The sequence below is a fragment of the Nicotiana sylvestris genome, chromosome 3 (assembly GCF_000393655.2).
Source record: "Nicotiana sylvestris chromosome 3, ASM39365v2, whole genome shotgun sequence".
Taxonomy (NCBI): Eukaryota; Viridiplantae; Streptophyta; class Magnoliopsida; order Solanales; family Solanaceae; genus Nicotiana; species Nicotiana sylvestris.
In genome coordinates, this window is record NC_091059.1 from 174,967,829 (window position 1) to 174,987,689 (window position 19,861).

General features: G+C 33.9%; 2 protein-coding genes across 2 annotated transcripts; one reads left to right on the top strand and one right to left on the bottom strand.

The window, feature by feature from the left end:
* Positions 1-342: 342 nt before the first annotated feature.
* Positions 343-753, top strand: LOC138888393 (uncharacterized). Its single transcript, XM_070170250.1, has one exon. The coding sequence runs from the start codon at positions 343-345 to the stop codon at positions 751-753; it is 411 nt and encodes a 136-aa protein (XP_070026351.1).
* Positions 754-8,299: 7,546 nt separating this feature from the next.
* LOC104223058 (homeobox protein knotted-1-like 2) lies at positions 8,300-16,033 on the bottom strand. Its single transcript, XM_009774408.2, has 5 exons — positions 15,532-16,033; positions 15,174-15,293; positions 14,896-15,037; positions 9,094-9,332; positions 8,300-8,595 (listed from the first exon to the last, which is right to left on the bottom strand). The coding sequence occupies exons 1-5, from the start codon at positions 15,835-15,837 to the stop codon at positions 8,443-8,445; spliced, it is 960 nt and encodes a 319-aa protein (XP_009772710.1). The 5' UTR covers positions 15,838-16,033; the 3' UTR covers positions 8,300-8,442.
* Positions 16,034-19,861: the final 3,828 nt, after the last annotated feature.

Genomic DNA, 19,861 nt, shown 5'->3' on the forward strand with positions numbered 1-19,861 from the left:
AGCGTGCAGCTAGTGATTTACGTAAAAAGGCCAAGACATGAGGGGCTTTCAGTGGTGGTTTTAGTGAAAATAAAAGAGTAGGAAATCAGGGACAACAACAACAACAACAGGGTTCTCAGACAGGGACTCATATGTCATCACAGACCACATTCTAGGACTTATATGTCTTCACAGTGCTTTCGGTGTGGCCAGTTGGGACATCACTTGAGGGATTGCCCTCAGCCTCCGAAAAATTTCAACCAGGCTTCTACTCAGTCAGCTACACCGACTCAGACTACTCGTAATACTTCAGGTGCTATAGGTACATGAAACAAAGGTCGGGGTGCTGGAGACCGTGCTACTATGAATCAAGGACAAGGAAATGTTGGTAGAGGTCAGGCAAGAGTTTTTGCATTTACTAGACAGGATGCTCAGGCCTCGAATGCAGTGGTTACATGTATTCTTTCTGTTTGTTCATTTGATGTACTTGCGTTAATTGATCCGGGATATACTCACTCCTATGTGTCCTCGTACTTTGCTTTGAAATTTGGTAGACAACCCGAGCTATTGAATGATCCTTTTCTAGACGCTACTCCTATTGGAGAGTCTCTATTAGTTGAATACGTGTATCGTGCTTGTCAGATTCGGGTTAAGGGTAGAGATACTCTAGCTGACCTTATTGTACTTGATATGATTGACTTTGACATGCTGATGGGAATGGATTGGTTATCTTCTTACTATGCTATAGTCGATTGTTATGCAAAGATAGTTTAAGTTTGAGATACCAAATAAACCCAGTTTTATTCTAAGAGGGAGTCAGGTTCCAGAGACTTGCAAAATTGTATCTTTTATGAAGGCTCAACGACTTCTAAAGAAAGGTTGTTTGGGTCTCTTAGCTATTGTAAATGATACAAGAAAGGAAACAATTAGTATAGAAAATGTACCAGTAGTGAGAGAATTTTCTGATTTCCTGAGGATTTACCAGGATTGCCTCCAATACGAGAAATAGACTTTGGTATTGATTTGCTACCTGACACACAACCCATATCGATACCCCCATATTGAATGGCACCAACAGAGTTGAGGGAGCTAAAGCAACAAGTACAAGATTTGTTAGATAGGGGCTTTATTAGACCTAGTGTATCACCATTGGCTGCACTAATACTGTTTGTAAAGAAGAAAGATGGATCCCTGAGAATGCGCATTGACTACAGGCAGTTGAACAAGATAACAATACGTAATAAATATCCTTTGTCTCGTATAGATGACATGTTTGATCAGTTATAAGGATCTGCCCACTTTTCAAAGATTGACCTCCGTTCTGGTTATCATCAACTTAGAATAAAAAATGAAGATATTTCTAAGACTGCTTTCAGGACTCGATACGGGCACTATGAATTTCTTGTGATGCCTTTCGGACTGACAAATGCTCTAGAGGAATTCATGGATTTAATGAATCGGGTGTTCAAGCCGTTTCTGGATAGATTTGTAATAGTATTTATTGATGATATCCTGATATATTCTCGTAGCCAAGGAGAACATGAGGATCACCTCAGGACTGTGTTGCAGACATTGCGAGAACATCAGCTTTATGCTAAGTTCTCGAAGTGTGAATTCTGGCTAGACTTGGTAGCATTTTTGGGGCATGTTTTATCCAAAGATGGAATTATGGTAGATCCTAAGAAAACTGAAGCTGTGCAGAAATGACCAGGCTTACTTCTCCTACGGAGATTCACAGCTTTTTAGGCTTAGCAGGCTATTACAGGCGTTTTGTGCAAGTTTTCTCTAGAATAGAAGCGTCGCTGACCAAGCTAACACAGAAAAATGCAAAGTTTCAGTGAATGGAGGAATGTGAGCAGAGCTTTCAAAAACTCAAAACATGTTTGACAACTGCACCAATATTAGCCTTACAATCAGGTTCTGGAGGATTTACAGTATTCCGTGACGCATCGAGGGTGGAATTAGGATGTGTTCTCATGCAAAATGGTCGTGTTATTGCTTATGATTCGAGACAATTGAAAAAGCACGAGCAAAACTATCCTACATATGATTTGGAGATGGCTGCAGTGGTATTTGCTCTAAAACTTTGGAGACATTATCTATACGGCGAAACTTGTGAGTTTATACTGACCATAAAAGTCTAAAGTATATCTTTCAGTAGAGAGATCTAAATCTTCGGCAGCGTCGTTGGATGGAACTACTCAAAGACTATGATTATTCTATTTTGTATCATCCTGGAAAAGCCAATGTGGTGACTGATGCATTAAGTAGAAAATCTATGGGGAGTTTGGCACATATAGCCCCTGCAAAGAGACTTTTGGCCAAAGATATTCAGAGACTAGAAGATACATGTATCAGATTTAGTGTCGAAAATTTAGAGGCATTGTTGGCTTGTGCTCAGGCTAAGTCTTCACTAGTTGAGCACATTAAGGCCATCCAATATGAGGATGAACGATTATGTAAATACAGAGATGAGGTCTTAGCTGGTAAAAGCAAGGATATGATTGTTGAAAGTGATGGTGTTCTTCAAATGGGTGACAGGCTATGTGTAGCAGACATAGATGGGTTGAGACATGCTATTCTTAAAGAAGACCACAACTCTAAATACAATATACATCCTGGATCCACAAAAATGTACCATGACCTGAAGCAATTTTATTGGTGGGAAGGTATGAAGAAAGATGTTGCTAATTTTGTTTCTAGTTGTTTGACTTGTCAGCAGGTCAAGGCTGAGCATCAGCGACCCGCAGGACTACTACAACAAATTGAGATTCCAGAGTGGAAATGGGAAAGAGTTACTATGGATTTTGTCACCGGGCTACCACGAACCCTTAAAGGTTATGACTCGGTATGGGTGATTGTAGATCGACTGACGAAATCAACACACTTTTTGCCGGTGAAGACTATATATGGTGGAGTCAGGTATGCACATATATTTATGAACGAAATTGTCCGACTTCACGGAGTTCCAATACCCATCATCTCTAATAGAGGATCACAATTTACCTTACGCTTTTAGAAATCTTTTCAAGAAGCATTGGGTACACGAGTAAATCTTAGTACTGCATTTCATCCACAGACAGACGGGCAGTCTGAACGTACTATACAGATCTTGGAGGATATGTTGAGATCTTGCATTCTTAAGTTTGGAGGTAGTTGGGATGCTTATCTACCTTTAGCTGAATTTGCTTACAACAATAGCTTCCAGTCCAGTATTCAAATGGCACCGTACGAAGTATTGTATGGTAGAAGATGTCGCTCTCCTATTGGATGGTTTGAAGCTGGTGAGACTAACTTATTGGGACACGACCTAGTACGAGAAGCTATGGACAAGGTCCAGTTGATCAGACAGAGATTACTTGCAGCTCAAAGTAGACAAAAGTCTTATGCCGATAAGAGAAGAAGAGATTTAGTGTTCACAATTGGGGACAAAGTGTTCTTACGAGTCTCCCCTATGAAAGGTGTGGTGCGGTTTGGGAAAAGAGGCAAGTTGAGCCCCATGTTTATAGGACCGTATGAGATACTAGACTGAGTGGGAGCGGTGGCTTATAATTTGGAACTTCCTCCTGAGTTATCTTTTATTCACCCAGTATTTTCATGTATCAATGTTAAGAAAATGTATATCAGACTCATCTCAGGTGCTTGAAGCACCAACTATACCACTTGATGAGAAGTTGTCTTACGAGGAGGAACCGATAGCTATTGTCGATAGGCAAGAAAGGAAGCTACGGTCAAAAGAAATTGAGTTCATAAAAGTCCTATCGCGAAATCATACAGTTGAAGAAGCTACTTAGGAAATAGAGGATGTTGTGTGAGTCAAGTACCCCCATTTGTTTCAGTCTACAGGTACGTACTTAAGTTAAATTCGGGGACCGAATTTTATAAGGTGGGGAGGATGTAATACCCTATATTTTAAGTAAGGGTGTATTGGTCATTAGCAAATAATAATAATAATAATAATAACTAAAAAAAAGAGGGGGGCCAAAGCCCAAGAAATAATTGATATATGGCATCGTATAGAGTTTGGGAATGAGTAAAATTCCAATTCCTTGCAATCTAAAAGAAAAAGGAATAAAAGTAGGAGAGTTGGGGCATTAAAGCTCCTTCAAAAAACAACAAAAAAAAATCGAAGGAACAAAAAAGTTGTTAGTAGCAAGTTCACATCTATAAAAAGGAAATCAAGAAGGTCTTTATAGTGTCTAGCGATTTGGTGCCGCAAGAGAGCCACTATCAGCGGAGTTTAATTCAAGTTTAAAGGTATTTTTTTTATCCATTAACATAGGTATATCCAGATTATTTTAGCTAAACAGTGATATTGATAACTGGTTATATTGAGTTTCGAGTGAATTGTAATGAGATTAGATTGTTATTATTCTAAATTGAGAAGTAATGAATCTATTAGTCATGCTACCTTAGTGGAGAGTCTCTGAGGGCTTGCAAAGCAGTACGTGAAATATTGCAAAGGAATTGAGTTCCCAAGTATCTGTATAAGCCATCTATATACATATTGACATACACATAAGCAAGAACCAATTTCCTTTCCAGTTAAGTTCCATTAAATTAATTAACAAAGAATAGATGATCATATTTCGAGGAGTGAAAATAGAAAAATGGATTAGATTTGACAAGATCTGGAATTGATTATATTGGTAGTTCACGAAGCTTATACCTAGATTGATTTTGTAACAATATAGGTCATGAAGAAAGTCACACGAAGTGATCGCAAGTGACAAGTTTATATTCCGGCTCGATTACTATGAGTAGTAATCTTACCGCAATTTGTGTTTTCATAACTTGCATGATTTACACATGATTTTTAATATGAATATGTTACCTATTATTTTAAGTTGCATGTGGGACAAGTCTTTTACTCGATATGATACCGAAATAGTTATTGGAAAAGATTACCATTGTTTTAAATATTTTCATTTGTCACTAGATCTGTTTTACCGTTACTTGAATTTGCTGTTATCGAAAAGAAATTATATGATTTGATAAGAACCGAAATGCCCTATATTGTTTTAAAATATTTTCTATGAGTATATACGGATTATAGAGACAAGTATAAATGGGAGTAGACCTTGAAGGATCCTGTAGCTAACGACGGATTCGTTAGACCTGGTGCACCTTGTATTTACCGATTATAGAGTACAGTTATAGTCCTCGCTAGTGGGAAGGTAGAACTAGCATACCACTACCGATTTCCCTCGAGTAGGGACTATCGTTATATTTGACTTCTTGCGAAGAAGTCCACAGTTTTACCGATTATATGATTCGTTCATTGAAACCTCTCAAAATGTGAATACTGATATTATGCAATGGTTACCGAGCTTATTACTGAATTGTTAATTATATTTTACTACAAGAAAAGCGTGATGAGACTAAAAATTATTTATTGTTTCTGAAAGGACATTTTTATGTTGTTTTCTGTTTGATATACTAGCATGTTTTCTGACTTGTCCCCAAATTAAAAACGGTTGTGGTTAAGTGTTATTACTCACTAAGCTAGCGACTCATTCCCCGTTATTTTTTTTTACAGAGACAACAGTTGACGCAGGCGAGGTTCTCGTTAATTAGAGTGCACAGATTGAGAATTCTTGGTGAGCCTCGCACTTGTTCGCGTGGGCGGAGATTTCATCAATTGTTATGGTCTTTTCTTTGAATTTTTAGAGTCGCTCCATAATCATTCTTTTAGTGTCATGAGTATTATATTGCTATTAGTCTTATGTCGAGTATCATTCTTTATTTTCAAAGTCGGAGATAAATTAGTATGTCTGGTTGTTAGTGGGTTGATTAGTAATGGTGAAGACTATTTTGGTTAATTGATATGTTGTCGATTGTTGAATTGCTATTAGGATGTTTGGTTGCTAATTTGAGACAGGAAAAGTTTTTGGGATAGTCCAAAAATAGGGGAAACTCTGTCCGATTTTCTGTAAAACACCGATGAGGCGTACTTGGGAGCACTTACTCCTAAGCGCCGGTCATGATCCTGAATTGGGTCGTGACATAAGTACACTAGAACTCCAGCATAATATACTGGAGTTCCAGCAAGTATAATTGTCCAGTATAATATACTGGTGTTTGGAGCACCGGTGCTCCAGTCTCCAGTATATTATACTGGAGTCAGCAAAGTATACTGGTCCAGCATAATATGCTGGAGTTCATACATAGGTGCACCGAACTCCAGTATATTATGCTGGACCGGTCTCTATTACAGCAAAATAGTGACTATTTTTCATTGACTTCGTAAACGCTGACTATTTTTGAATGATCAGCCCGAAAACTGGCTATACCATGTTATTTTTACGTTTCTTTGGGGTTGGCAATTTGAGCCCAAACCCGTTCGACCCATCTAATCCATCTAAAGTTGGGCTGGTCATTGACCCGATCATATGTTCAACTCAGCCCATCTAAAGTTGGTCTAATGCATGACTAACGTTACTAAAATATCTTAAAAAATAATTCTTTTTCGGAAAAGGGCCTAAAATGCCCTTTTACTATATGAAATAGGACATGCTAGTCCTCCGTTAAAAGTTGGTCTCTATTCTGCCCTTGCCGTCAACAAATGGGCTCGTATATGCCCTTCATCACTAACGAGAGACTCATAAAGCCACGTGGAATATATGTGAGGGCAAATTAGACCTAATTCAAATTGTATAGGGGCATATATGAGTCAGTTATAATAGTCATTTTTCAAACACTTCACAACTCCATATTAGTTTACTTAGACACCTATTTGATAACACCAAACTAATCATCACAACAAATAAAAGCTAAGTCATAGACACAGACATTCAAATAAACGGCAATGACTTCATTAAATCCTTGTACAAAAACATAAAGCTTCATTACATAATAAAAGACAACAACTAAGACACAATAACACTAAAATTACATATTATTTCTCACTAATCCAAAGAACATAATAAGACATCCTAATATCACACACATGAAAATCTACATTTTCTTCCGAAATTTAGCATCAAGCACAATTGAGTACTCTAAATCGGTCACTTTCTTCATTAGGACATTTCTTTCCAATTCCAAGACTTCTATTCCTCCATGATCGATGAGCATCATAACATTCTCAAGATCAAATTTTCCTTTGGAGAGCATTTCTTTCACGGATTAGAGCTTCCTTTTCCTTCTTTAAACTACATATGAGATTTGAAACTCTAGGAGGAAGCTCTTCATCTTGCCATTCCCAATAAGAATATTTTTCATCCTAAAAACCAAAAATAAATAAAACAGATTTACAAGCAAATCGGAATAACTAAAAGAACCTATCAAAAATATTTCTTACCTCATGGTTCAGGCACTTGAAAAACCTTCTCCCAGCATTTAAAGGTGTCCATGCCATGAAATAATTGGTAGTAAGTCCGTAATGACACCTCCTATTCGACCCCTTTGAGTTACTAGAACATTCCGACATTGTCTTTTGTTATGATTCGACCCATTTGAGCTACTAAGATTTAATGAAGTCATTACCGTTCATTTGAATGTTTGTGTCTATGACTTAGTTTATTTGCTGTGATAATTAGTTTAGTGTTGTCAAATAGATGTCAAAGTAAACTGATATGGAGTTTTGAAGTGTTTGAGAAATGACTATTATAACTGACTTATATATGCCCCTGTACAATTCAAACTAGGTCTAACTTGCCCTCACATATATTCCACGTAGCCTTATGAGTCTCCCGTTAGTGATGGAGGGCATATACGAGCCCATTTGTTAACGGTTAGGGCGGAATAGAGACCAACTTTTAACGGAGGGCTAGCATGTCCTATTTCATATAGTAAAGGGGTATTTTAGGCCCTTCTCCGTTCTTTTTTTGTTTGATATGTTATATATGACCATACAGAAGAAAAAAAATCTTATTTGATAAAATAATTAATAAGAAAATAATACACATTAATTAAAAAAGGCTTAGTAAGAATTTGACGGGTTGAACTATGACACAAATTTTAGCCCATCTGACCCGCCCATTTGTTGACTCAACCATTTTAATCCGCCCATAATCAGCTCAACCCGCCCATTTCACACCCCTAAATCCACCTTTGACTAAAATTAAGTAACATCATGGGACTTGAGCTGAAGCATAAAGATTATCGCAGAGGCAATAAGGTAACTGAATTAGAATTATATTACTCTCTCTGTTCCAGTTTATGTGAACCTATTTCCTCTTTGTCTATTCCAAGAAAAATGACTCTTTTCTAAATTTGGAAACAATTTAGCTTAAACTTGCGATTCTACCCTTAATGAGAAGCTTTTATAACCATACAAATACTCTGGGGCTCTTTTTGATTTGTTTAGGACCACAAATTCCAAAAAGTCTTTATTTTTTTTTAAACTCCGTGTCCAGTTAAACAGGTTCACATGAATTGGAACGGATGATGTAATTGTTAGCAAGACAAAATTGTCCGATTAGAAACATTGCGGAAAGAGATTAATTCCTCTAAGCTAAATTATTCAGAAAAATGACCATATATGCTTTCCATATCAGCAAACTGCATGTTTTCTGAAGGTTTCCAGTGACGTTTTCGCTGATTAATGAACCAATTGTTAATCTGCTTCGGATCTAAACCTGTTGATTCAGCTAGACATATTTTCTCTCCTTCCTGCATTCACCAAGTTCAATAACTGTATTATTCACTTTTTTTTTTTTTCACACAACAATATATTTTTACGTTTATCAATATTGTAACTCATATAAATATTTGTACAGCATCTCAAATGAACATCAAATGTGTTTACTGATGGTGAGTTTTCATTATGAAGTTTTTTTTTTTCTTCTTTCTATCGAGATATTTCTACTGAAAATTTCAAAGTTTTGGACTCGATTAATGAGAAGAACAACACACACATATATATAGAGAGAGGGGTCCTTGCTTCAGTAATTTTTCTATGATTAATATACAATTACATAAGGGATGTATAATGGAGTTTAAACGTTTGCTTTTACCAAATAGGAATAATACTTTATATTTGAGCGGGATTTTAATCATATATATGGGTGTAAGCATTTAATTAGCATATTATAAGATGCTCAGTATAATTTTATCCTATTTTTAATTGCTAGTATAATATCTCTATTCACGAAAAATAAAAATGGTTACCGTAGGATAAGGCCATTTGTAGTGAGTGGTCCACCAGTCAAGCAAGATTTGCCTTGCTTCTTTTGGGAGTTTTCCCTTCTTATTCTTCTTGCAAAATTCTTGCTTTAGACTACTTATATATCCACTGTACTTACGCATTAACTTATCCTTAATTTCATTCTCTGATCTGCACATATCATTTGTATTTCCACCACCACCGCTTGTATCCTCCTCCTCCTCCAACCCCGCCGCTCCTTCATCTTTTGAAACAAATTAAAGTACCCATCACAATTAGTGTAGTTAATTACATTTTCTTATGGCTTCGAAAACAATGTAACAACTGGGAAATGTAAAAACAGATAATAGTTCATATTACGAAAATAGTCAAATTTGTCTCTCTACTATTAGAAATTGCGTAATTTTGTTCTAATCTTACCCTTGCATAGTTTTTTTTTTGCCTTAATCCCTAAGAGAACTCCAATCTAAGGATAATTTAAACCATAGACAAAAGTTAAAGGGGTAAATCTGAACCTCTTTTTTGTTGAAAGAATAAGCAACCCCCACTTCCAACCGAGAGGTTGTGAGTTCGAGTCTCCCAAGAGCAAGGTGGGAAGTTCTTGGAGGGAAGGATGCCGGGGGTCTATTTGGAAACAGTTTCTCTACCCTAGGGTAGAGGTAAGGTCTGCGTACACACTACCCTCCCCAGACCCCATAGGACCCGTTTGGCCATATATTTTGTTAAAATATATTTGGAATTTTTTTGGCAAATACATGTTTGGCCATATATTTTATCTACATTTTGGCAAATTCCCAAAATCCAAAACCCAAATCCCAAAACTAGCTGGTTTTGGCCTAAAATATCAATATTATATTTTTTTCTAAAATTACCCCAAACTTTTATATTTTATAAAAGAGCCCACTATTTATTATTTTGTAACAAAGTTGTTTCATCTTCTCGGTCATCTGATAGTATATTATGTAATTCATTATAAAAATTAGGGGTGTACAAAAGAAACCGACAAACCGCACCAACCCGATAATCCGAGTCAAACCGAGAAAAAGCCCCGACTATGGTTTGGTTTGATTTGATTTGGTGTTGGAAAAAAGAACCTAATCATAATTGATTTGGTTTGGTTTTAACTAAAGAAAGTCAAATCGAAACCAAACCAACTCGACATTACATATATATAATATATAAATATACTTATTGTGGTGTAAATTCTAAATATTTCTTAAAAAATTTCATAATTTTGTCTTTTAAGGTGTTATTTAAGGTTGTACTTAGAACTTTTGAATGTTCCAATAAGTTTTATAGTCATTAATATTAGATATCTATTTTTTGTTTTGCAATAATTTAGATAAAGATGCATAACCTATTTCTATTTTGTCTTTAGTGTTTAGTCATGTAACTAACACTCCCTTATTAGTCTACTTATTTTAGAATGACTCAGTACTACTATATTATGTTTATTTTTATTATGGCTTTTTAATTAACAATATTTATATTACATAATTTTATTGTCTTTATTGTTGAATATTTAGGATAATGTCATGACACATCTCATATTTTATATTATTTTCTTGAAAAATACTTTATATAGTTGTATCTTACTAGGATTAAAGAAATATTTTGAGCACAAGTTATATGCTTTATTCTACAAAGATTTTATTGGAAGAAAACCCGAAAAAATCCGAATAACCCGAAAATCCGAGAAAACCCGAGATTGAAAAATTCGAGTTTTATTGGATTGGTTTGGTCTTTAGATTTAATAACCCGACACAATTGATTTGGTTTGATAATTGTAAAATCCGAACCAACCCGACCTATGTACACCCCTAATAAAAATGATAATTTTGCACCAAATTTATTTATATTCAGGACTATGATTTTGCAATAATATAATGAATGTTATTGATAAAGGTACTGTTGGGTATTTGTGATATTTTTTAGAACTTGTGGGTATAAATCGTGTTTCATGTTTTTTTTTGAAAAAAAGAAGTGAAATATGTTTTGAAAACTTATGTCCAAACACATTTTCATCTTCAAACCAAACTTCACCCAAATCAGATTTTTCAAAACAAATTTGAGAATCTATCCAAACACTAGCTTAATTGCTCAATTTAACTACTCCATTTGTCCCATATTATGTGAAGCATTTTTTTTTGTCCGTAAAAATAATCTTTCTATATATATTTAAAAATAATTTATTTTATCCATATAAGAAATCACGCAATAATCTATGATTTGTTCAAAATTTTCAATTTTTTTTTTATTTTCTTCTTAAAACGTATCGCATATGATGATAATTTGGACATTTTCGTGATATTATGACCACTTGGGTTTGGTAACTGCATAAACCCATCACATTGTAAATGTGACGTTCATTGTGAGTACTGAGGAGAATATATACTAACATAAAAGGACAACAAGAGGGTAACTTTTTATACAAAGGCGTAGGTTCGTTTTGTCGTTTCAGAGTCAGTGAATAGGAAAAAGATTGTACTACTACATGGTTGCAGCCATTAATCTAACATAACCCGCATTCTACGCACTCCTTGATTTTTTCATATGTTGCTCAGTACCTATCTCATCAGTTCATGTGTAATCACCAATGAGCACTAAAATTATTTTGGCTTAACACTGTTCTAAATAGCAGACTTGTAAAACATATATAAAGTTAGATCAAGCTCTTATACGAAAGACACCATGAATTTATTTATCAAAAATAGAGAGGAGTTGTAACCCCCCCCCCCAAACCCCCCAAACAAATTGTTTTTTTATCGAAATTGAAGTGGTGATAACCTATGAGAGGTCGTTTGGTACATGAGATAAGAATAAATTTTTTCCGAATAAAGTTTGGGATTAACTTTATCCCATATTTGGTTTCTAATTATCATATAACTTTTACACTAAAATGGGATATCCCACTCCATAGAATATCCTGAGATATTCCACCTTTGTACCAAAAGAATACTACAAACATCTAAATTTTATTAGACATTTAACTTGACATATGGAGTACTCAACTTCTTGTCATGTTTGGATGATCACTTAAAGCCATTTATACATTGAACATGCATGCAACACACAAATTAAAGATATTACACGGAAAAAAAAAAGGTTCAAAGACATGCAAATGTAAATAAATTAATTAAAAGAGGAAGCTTAACAGGAAAAAGAGAAGAAAACAGCAACCCATTTAATATGAAGCAATTTCGTTTTCTTTGGGCGTATATATGTGTTAAATAAGTAAGAAAATTATGTAGAGTGTCTGATTCGAACCCTTACTTTGATAAAAACAGTTGACTTAGCCCTAGAAATCCTAAGTAGTCCTAATTCGGAAAACTAGCAGAAATCCTGCATGCAAGGAATGCAATCCCCCCTTTTTTCGAAACTAGAGAGGTTTCATCATATATATGAGCTTTACACTAAGCAGTTAGTATTATAAAAATAGAGTGTCATAATCTTTCGACTGTTTATCTTCAACAATACATGGAATAGCAGCTTTTCTAGACTGGATGATAACTTAAAATAATCAAAAGACCATACAATTTGTAAAACCATTCCACCTAGCTAATTAACCAAAACAACAAATTAAAAACAAAAAGTATCAGACATTGAATTGAACAGCACTTCATTGTGTACTAACTGAATATCTTTATGCATATGGCCACAAACTTTGCTAGATATATCAGTTATAAAGCCTTAAAGTAAAGATCAACAGACATTCATGAATCGAAGCTTGAAACTTATTGGATGTCTAAGGACGACAAGATCATGCAAAGCCATGACAATGTAACTTTTTCTTGTACTTGTTTCTGCCACAATATCACATGCTCACTATAATTAACAAGATTCCCTCTGCTTCTGACTGCTTAAGATGAGGGTTAAGAAAAGGCTCTATTTAGTTTAGGATTTATTTATTTAATTTTATGTGCATTAGAAGTTTTGCACAATTCCTTCCAACCAACGTCACTATTTCTCTTGACAAAGTGGAGGTGATACTTTCTTTCGAGGGGTCTAATTAAGAGGATTTCTTTACGGATTTTTTTTTTTTTTTTTTTTTGGCAAATAAAATTCTATTACCAAATTTGTATTGTATATACAGAAAAGAGACACTTCTGGGCAATAATCTCGCAAACGTCAGAAACATAATAACCTATAAGCTATTCAGAAACATAAAATTCTTTCTTCACGGATTTAATTAAGTTACATATATTGATAATGTAATTTTTTTAATTCTACTAGTGAGTTTAGCATGCGATAGCGGAGTTGAGGGTGAGCTCCCTTGGTGAACTCTCCATCTTTCACAGTTAAAGTGAAGGGTTCAAACCTCATCAACAGCATATCATCCCCTTCCCCTTTCTCCCTCTCCTTGACTTAAATATAAAAAAAAAGTGCAATAATTAGTTAATTATCATTTTTATGAGATTACCCAACTATACTTATCAATAAAATTTATAGTATGTGATAGTATAAATATATATATATATTTTTCTATGTTGGTGCATAAAACTTAGAACTGAATTTTTGTTTTAACTTTTAGAGGAGTTGGGACTTGGGAAGGAAAGAAACTCAGAAGAATCTACTGAATAACGTGGTACATTTCTTTCTTCAGTGATGAAAGCACTAGGAATTGTCAAGTCACTCAGAGCCCGTGAGACAGTAGTTGTTTTATTTACCCCATTTATGCAGATAAATTCAAGAAAATAGGAAGTGTGGATAGAACTAAGAAAAGCTAGCATAGCTAGCTAGGCTTTTCGTACACCCCGCAACTGTGGAAAGCACTCTTAAATCTGGACATTTATCTCATTTAAGGTCATGAATTTTGTACAATATTCAGAATGTTTGTTCTTTCTTTCTAAAAGACGACGTTCTGCATTTCACTTCTTTTTTCTTTTACAGTTCCTCTTTTTTACTTTTCACCATTACTACTAGAAGCAACAAAAAAGCCCGAGAAGAAAAGTAGTAATGAGAAGCATTTGAGCCATAAAAAAAGAAAAACACAGTACTATGTTTTTCGTCTTATTTTATGTGTCTTAATTTAACTCCGCACAAAATTTAATAATACAAGGAGAACTTTTGAATCATGTGATTTAAGCTAAATGTGTGTATAACAATATCCTTTAAATTTTGTCCGTCGTTTCTCATTTCTCTGAGGGAGTGTCATTAATGATAAAAAGAGAATGTTGAAGTTAAAAACTTAATAAATGCTGAAAGAGACATTTTCTAGACAAACTAAAGAGAAAAGTAAAACATATCAATTGAAACAATCGACCTTTGATGCCACACCCTAACCAGAACAATATTTTAAGAAATTAAAATGGCATCAATTTAAAGAGCTCTCAATCCTCATCATCAATGTAGGGTTTACCTAGTCCTTTGCTGCTTTAGCTTAATGTCGAAGTCTTGCTAAATACGAGGTAGTAAGATTTAGAGATTGAGACCTATATTTAGGTAGCATTTCTTTGCTAAATTAATTGGTCTCTAAACCCCTCAATTCGGGAGGATTAGCACAAGTCACCCAAAAAATGTGCAATGACTGATGATAGAAACTGAAAGATTAATTAGGTTAATTTGCAAGACGATTAATATGGGTCAGTGTATATAACTGAAATCTTTGTAACTGATACTAGAGCAAATAGAAAGAGTTCTCACATACAGGATTATTAATTAAGGAAATTAAAAAGAATTCATTTCATGTACTATATCCTGCAAAAACACGAGCTCCATGTACGCTAACATGCCGATGAACTAAAGCTAACAAATTAATTAACTGCTGCTAGACATAGGCGTTTATATATAATTAAAGAGAAACTGACCTGAGATATTGCTACTCGGAGTGACCGGAGTAGTGCAGAGATTGGTAAGTTGAATTTGAATATCATTAAGAAAAGTAGTTGCTTCATTGAAAGGCCTTTCAAGATCCGACTTGAACTTTGCTAACACATCACAGTAAGTTCCCTGCAGTATATATCACCATTCACTAAATAAGCACAAACAAATCTACACACATAGATCCCATGCATATCCCCAATTAGGAATGAAAGCTTGATAAATATATACTACTCATAGGATTGAGATGAAAAAAGAGAGAGACCATGAAATCATCCAGCTCAGAATCACCGGTGATCAGTCTATTTGATCTCCTATAAAGATCATTTTCGTGGACAATATTAATATTGTCCAACATATCAACAATCTCAGATGGCGCTCCTACCTGCAAACGTTATATATACCATAAGATTAATATTGATGAAAAATTGACACAGAAGAAGTGATAACACCAAGGTCTTCTTGGTTAAACCCTAGAATCATACTGTATATAGCAATCCAAAAACCCTAAAATCATAGCTGAACATTGTGTTTCAAACACATAAGAAAATAAGCCTTTTTTACTTTCTTTCTCTAGGCCTACTCTTTTTACTAAACAGTTTCCGAACTGAAATTTTTTTTACCTTGCGGCAGTCGATGTAAGTACGAAGAAGCTTAGGATACAAAGGATGAGAAGAGATCTTTGCTCTAATATTCGTCTCATGATGATCTTCTAATTGTAAATTAGAAGAAGACGTCCCACTTTTATCAACTACTGAATTAGCAGCCGAAGATTCCGAACACACCGACGACATATTTCCGGATCCAAATCCCACAGGGAGCAGCTCATCGCAAAACGCCGGCGGCGATCCAAAATATGGCGGCTGCAAATGGTCGTCGACGGAGTAAACAGCACTACTGCTCGAACCAAATTCATACATTTCCTCCATTTATAAGTAATGTTAATTTCCTACTATGCTCGCTCTTAATTCCGTTGTTGTGATCAAGAAGGAGAAACAATCTTTAGGCTAGCTAGCTACTTTCTTGCTTTAAATTTGTGAATAATAAGGTTACTAATTAACCTTTCAGAAGTAAAAATTAAGGAGAAATAGAGGTGGAAAGGAGGAGACCGAGTTGATGCTTGGTGGAGAGAGAAACTTTTGCCTACAAATAAATGAATTACCTGGAGAAAGTTATATAGCTGCAGCACCTGATGATCAGGAAAAGGAAGCACTCTCATCTTTTTTTTAATCTTCTAAATGGATTTATAAAGATTTTTTTTACATCATCACTAAACTTTAACTTGATTACATGCCATTTTTATTAGATTATCAATTAATGTTTATTAAGATATTTTACGTGTAAATATCTCATAATTGAGCTCGTGTTAATTTTTCAACGTCAATACATAAAACTTGAACTCTTTTAAATCTTGTGCACTAATTGTGTATAGGTTTCTCAACATTATCACGAAAAATTGACCCCAACAATCGTAAAATTTAACCGCTAGATTACACTCAAAGTATACAAGTTCTCAATATATTTAACTTTAAGTCCGAAGAAATTGAATTCAAGTTATACATAGTGACTGGTTTCAAAGTTTATGTTCCCAGATCCGTTTGTTACAAAAGAATAAGAGAATGCCTACAATCACCAAAGTTCTTTTTCTCTTCTTTTTTTTTTTTCCTTTTCTTTTTCTCAAATATATCATAATTAAAAATTTTGTTAACTAATATCGTGGACAAGAGGGGTTGCTCTGATGGTAAGTAACCTCCACTTCCAACCAAGAGTCTCCCCAAGAGCAAGATGGGAAGTTCTTGGAGGGAAGGATGTCGGGGTTTGGATTGTTGTTGTTGTTAACTAATATGGTGCCCAAGATACTGTTAATTAAGCTAATTCCACTTTTTTTCCCTCCCAATTCCTAGCACGTACTTTGTTTATGCTTCTTTCCCCGATTTTAAGTATCACTTTTGATGTTCCTAAATGAACTTTATTATTTTAAATTTCATAGTGGAAATACTTTCTCTAACTCCATCTGCTACTGCCCATTGAGAGACCTTTGTCGTGCGTCAGTCCAATTAAATATTTAATTGGAGTGCATACTTTGACTTTGTATTTAGAATTTCACACAGAATCAAAGCAGCTTCCACTTTACTGCTTGCAGCTTGTTTTGCAATACTTTATTCAATTCTTTTTTAAATTTGTTAATTTCTTTTTGAAGTTGGGCTGATCCATGAGAGCGTATAATGGAGAAGTGGGAATAACTATCTAGAATATAAATTTTTAATCATTAAATTATACTAATTTTGTCATTTTAGGTCCTATTTTTTAACATAGAGGGAGGAGAAGGAAAAATAAGTTGGGAATTAATTACAAGATGAGACATTAAATTTCTAGTAAAAAGGTGAAAATTCATATAGTCAGTATTACAAAGATTTTGGCAATGAAGATGGTTGATGGTGGATAACTGATGGTAAAAGCCGGAGGTATTAGAAGGTGATTGTGAGTTAGAGGGTGGTGGTGGTGGGTGCTTGTAGTGGATAGAATAGTGGTATAAAAGGCATATTTATATGAATTTTTAAATGAACAATGTCTTATGGTTTTAAGATTTTGTATAAAATATAAATGATTTACTTATAATAAAGAGCACATAACTAGTGATAAAAAAATTTACTAAAAGAATACATTTATGAACTTATATTGGATTGATTCAGATTGAGACCTTGTGATATTACGGATCCCTAATTTGTTAATTTACCGTAAACAACAAATTACAATAACAACAAACTTGTATAACAGTCATTCACTATAAAAGTCACGTTTTTCTCAAAAACAATTTTTAAGTTATATTTTACCTCTATAACTGCTTTTTACCTATAACAACAATAGCCATATTTATAATAGTACGCTCTTTTTAAAATTACCCCTCTATAACAATCATATAGAATTATTAAGATTAACAAAGTTTCTATCTTTCATAAGATATAAGATTTGAAGATATGCACATGATATATTGTCCATTGGACAAATTCCAATATATATATATATAGATAGATAGATAGAAAATTTAACTGTTAAGCTCTTAGATTGTCTTCAAGGGAAAGCTATTGGATACGGTAAAAACTTACCCGTACCGGGTGTTTACACCAAACTAATACATGACATGTGTCCTGCATATGGACTTCAATCATTTTAACCATGGTAAATCATATGCGTTCTCATCTAATTAAATTAATCAACCATAGTGAGTTAATATAGTTTGGTATAAACACGCGATATGGGTAAGGTTTTACCATTGGATACCTTTTTGTAGAAAATTTGGACATGAATCTTCGCCAGTTCAGGCGTTGTATCGCTAGTAAAAGAATGAAATCTACGAAAAAACTACAATTAAAAAGTTCTTCTATCAATCTTGAAAGAATTTATTTTTTCAGGTAGCTTTAAAATGTTTGCCTTAGAGTTTAAACTTTAAATCTTTGTACATTTAGTTATGAATTAATTAATAATGTATTAGTTTTTTTTATACTTAACTAGTGAAATATGCATAAATTTTTGAGATTCTAAATTTGAATAATTTTCTTATCTTTTATATGTAACCTTAAAAAAGAAAAAATAATTAATTTTTGGATAATTTTTATCTATAACAGCCAAAAAATATTTACGTCAAATGTTCTTAGAGGTGTATAACATCCATTCACTATAAAAGCCAAAAATTATCGGAACAAAAGGGGCTGTTATAGAGAGGATTGACTGTACTTGTTAATATGATACTAAATGAACAGTTGCCAACACTAAACTAATTTGATATTGAGGTTGAATGTACTTTCTCTATTTTAATTTAGATGATGTACTTTGATTTGACTTAAAATTTAAGGAAAAAAGAAGATTTTTGAAACATACCGTCCTAAAAGCTTAAGAGATTAAAGTTTTGTGGGGCCAAGGACTATAAAAGCTTATCATTATGGATAAAATAGTAAATTGATTCTAAATATAAAATTATGTTTTTCATTTTTAAACGGACTGTGTTAATTAAATTGAAACCGAGGGAGTAACTACTAACTAGATGAGGAGCCAAAATAAAAACTCGCTTTTTTCTTAGCAACAATTGGGCTCGTTTTGGTAAACAAGTTTGTACTACACATATTTTAAGCTAAAGGCTCTCAAATTCTCTCTCAAATCGCCGAAATTTTTTTGGACAAAAAGCACGTTTCTAATGTTAAAAAAAAGTTATATAACTAGGTAAAATGCAGTATAGTACTGCGTATTATTTAAAAATTATTTTTTTTAACTAATTCGCAGTACTATACTGTGTTTTACTTATAATTTGGGCTCAACTATATTTTATTAAAGCAATTCGCAGTACTATACTGCGTTTAACTAAAATACAGTATAATACTGCGAATTGCTTTAATAAAATAAAACTCCTTCTTCTTCCTTGGACAACGACAGAACCGACTCCCCCATTAAAAAATTAATCGAGCACTGCTAGTCCCCCCTCCCCCGCGTCAAAGTTAAAAAAAAAAAAAAAATTGGCCCCACCCGTCACCTAAAGAGCAAGGAGTGTAGGTCCCACACACAAGACAAGCTTTGGATTCCTTCTTTCGGGTGCAAAAATTCGATTTCAATCAAATTCAAAAAACTTAAATCGAGGTATTTCAATTTTGTTTATGTCGAAACTCGTATAGTACATGCATATTTGTATTGTTTAATGTGTTTCCACGTTAATTTGTGTTATGTTTGTGTTTAAATTTGTATCTTATTTATACCCAGATTGATTTATTAGCTTTGGTACAAAAAATTATTAAAATTTGATAAACTATTTATATTGTTAAAAAATTAATATTATTTATTTTGTTTGTTATTCATATTTGTATTTTATGTTAGTTGTTTTTATATGTAATAGTGACCTTTTAGCGTAGTAAAATAAATAGCCTTTTAGCGTAGTAAAATATAGAGCCTTTTAGTGTAGTAAAA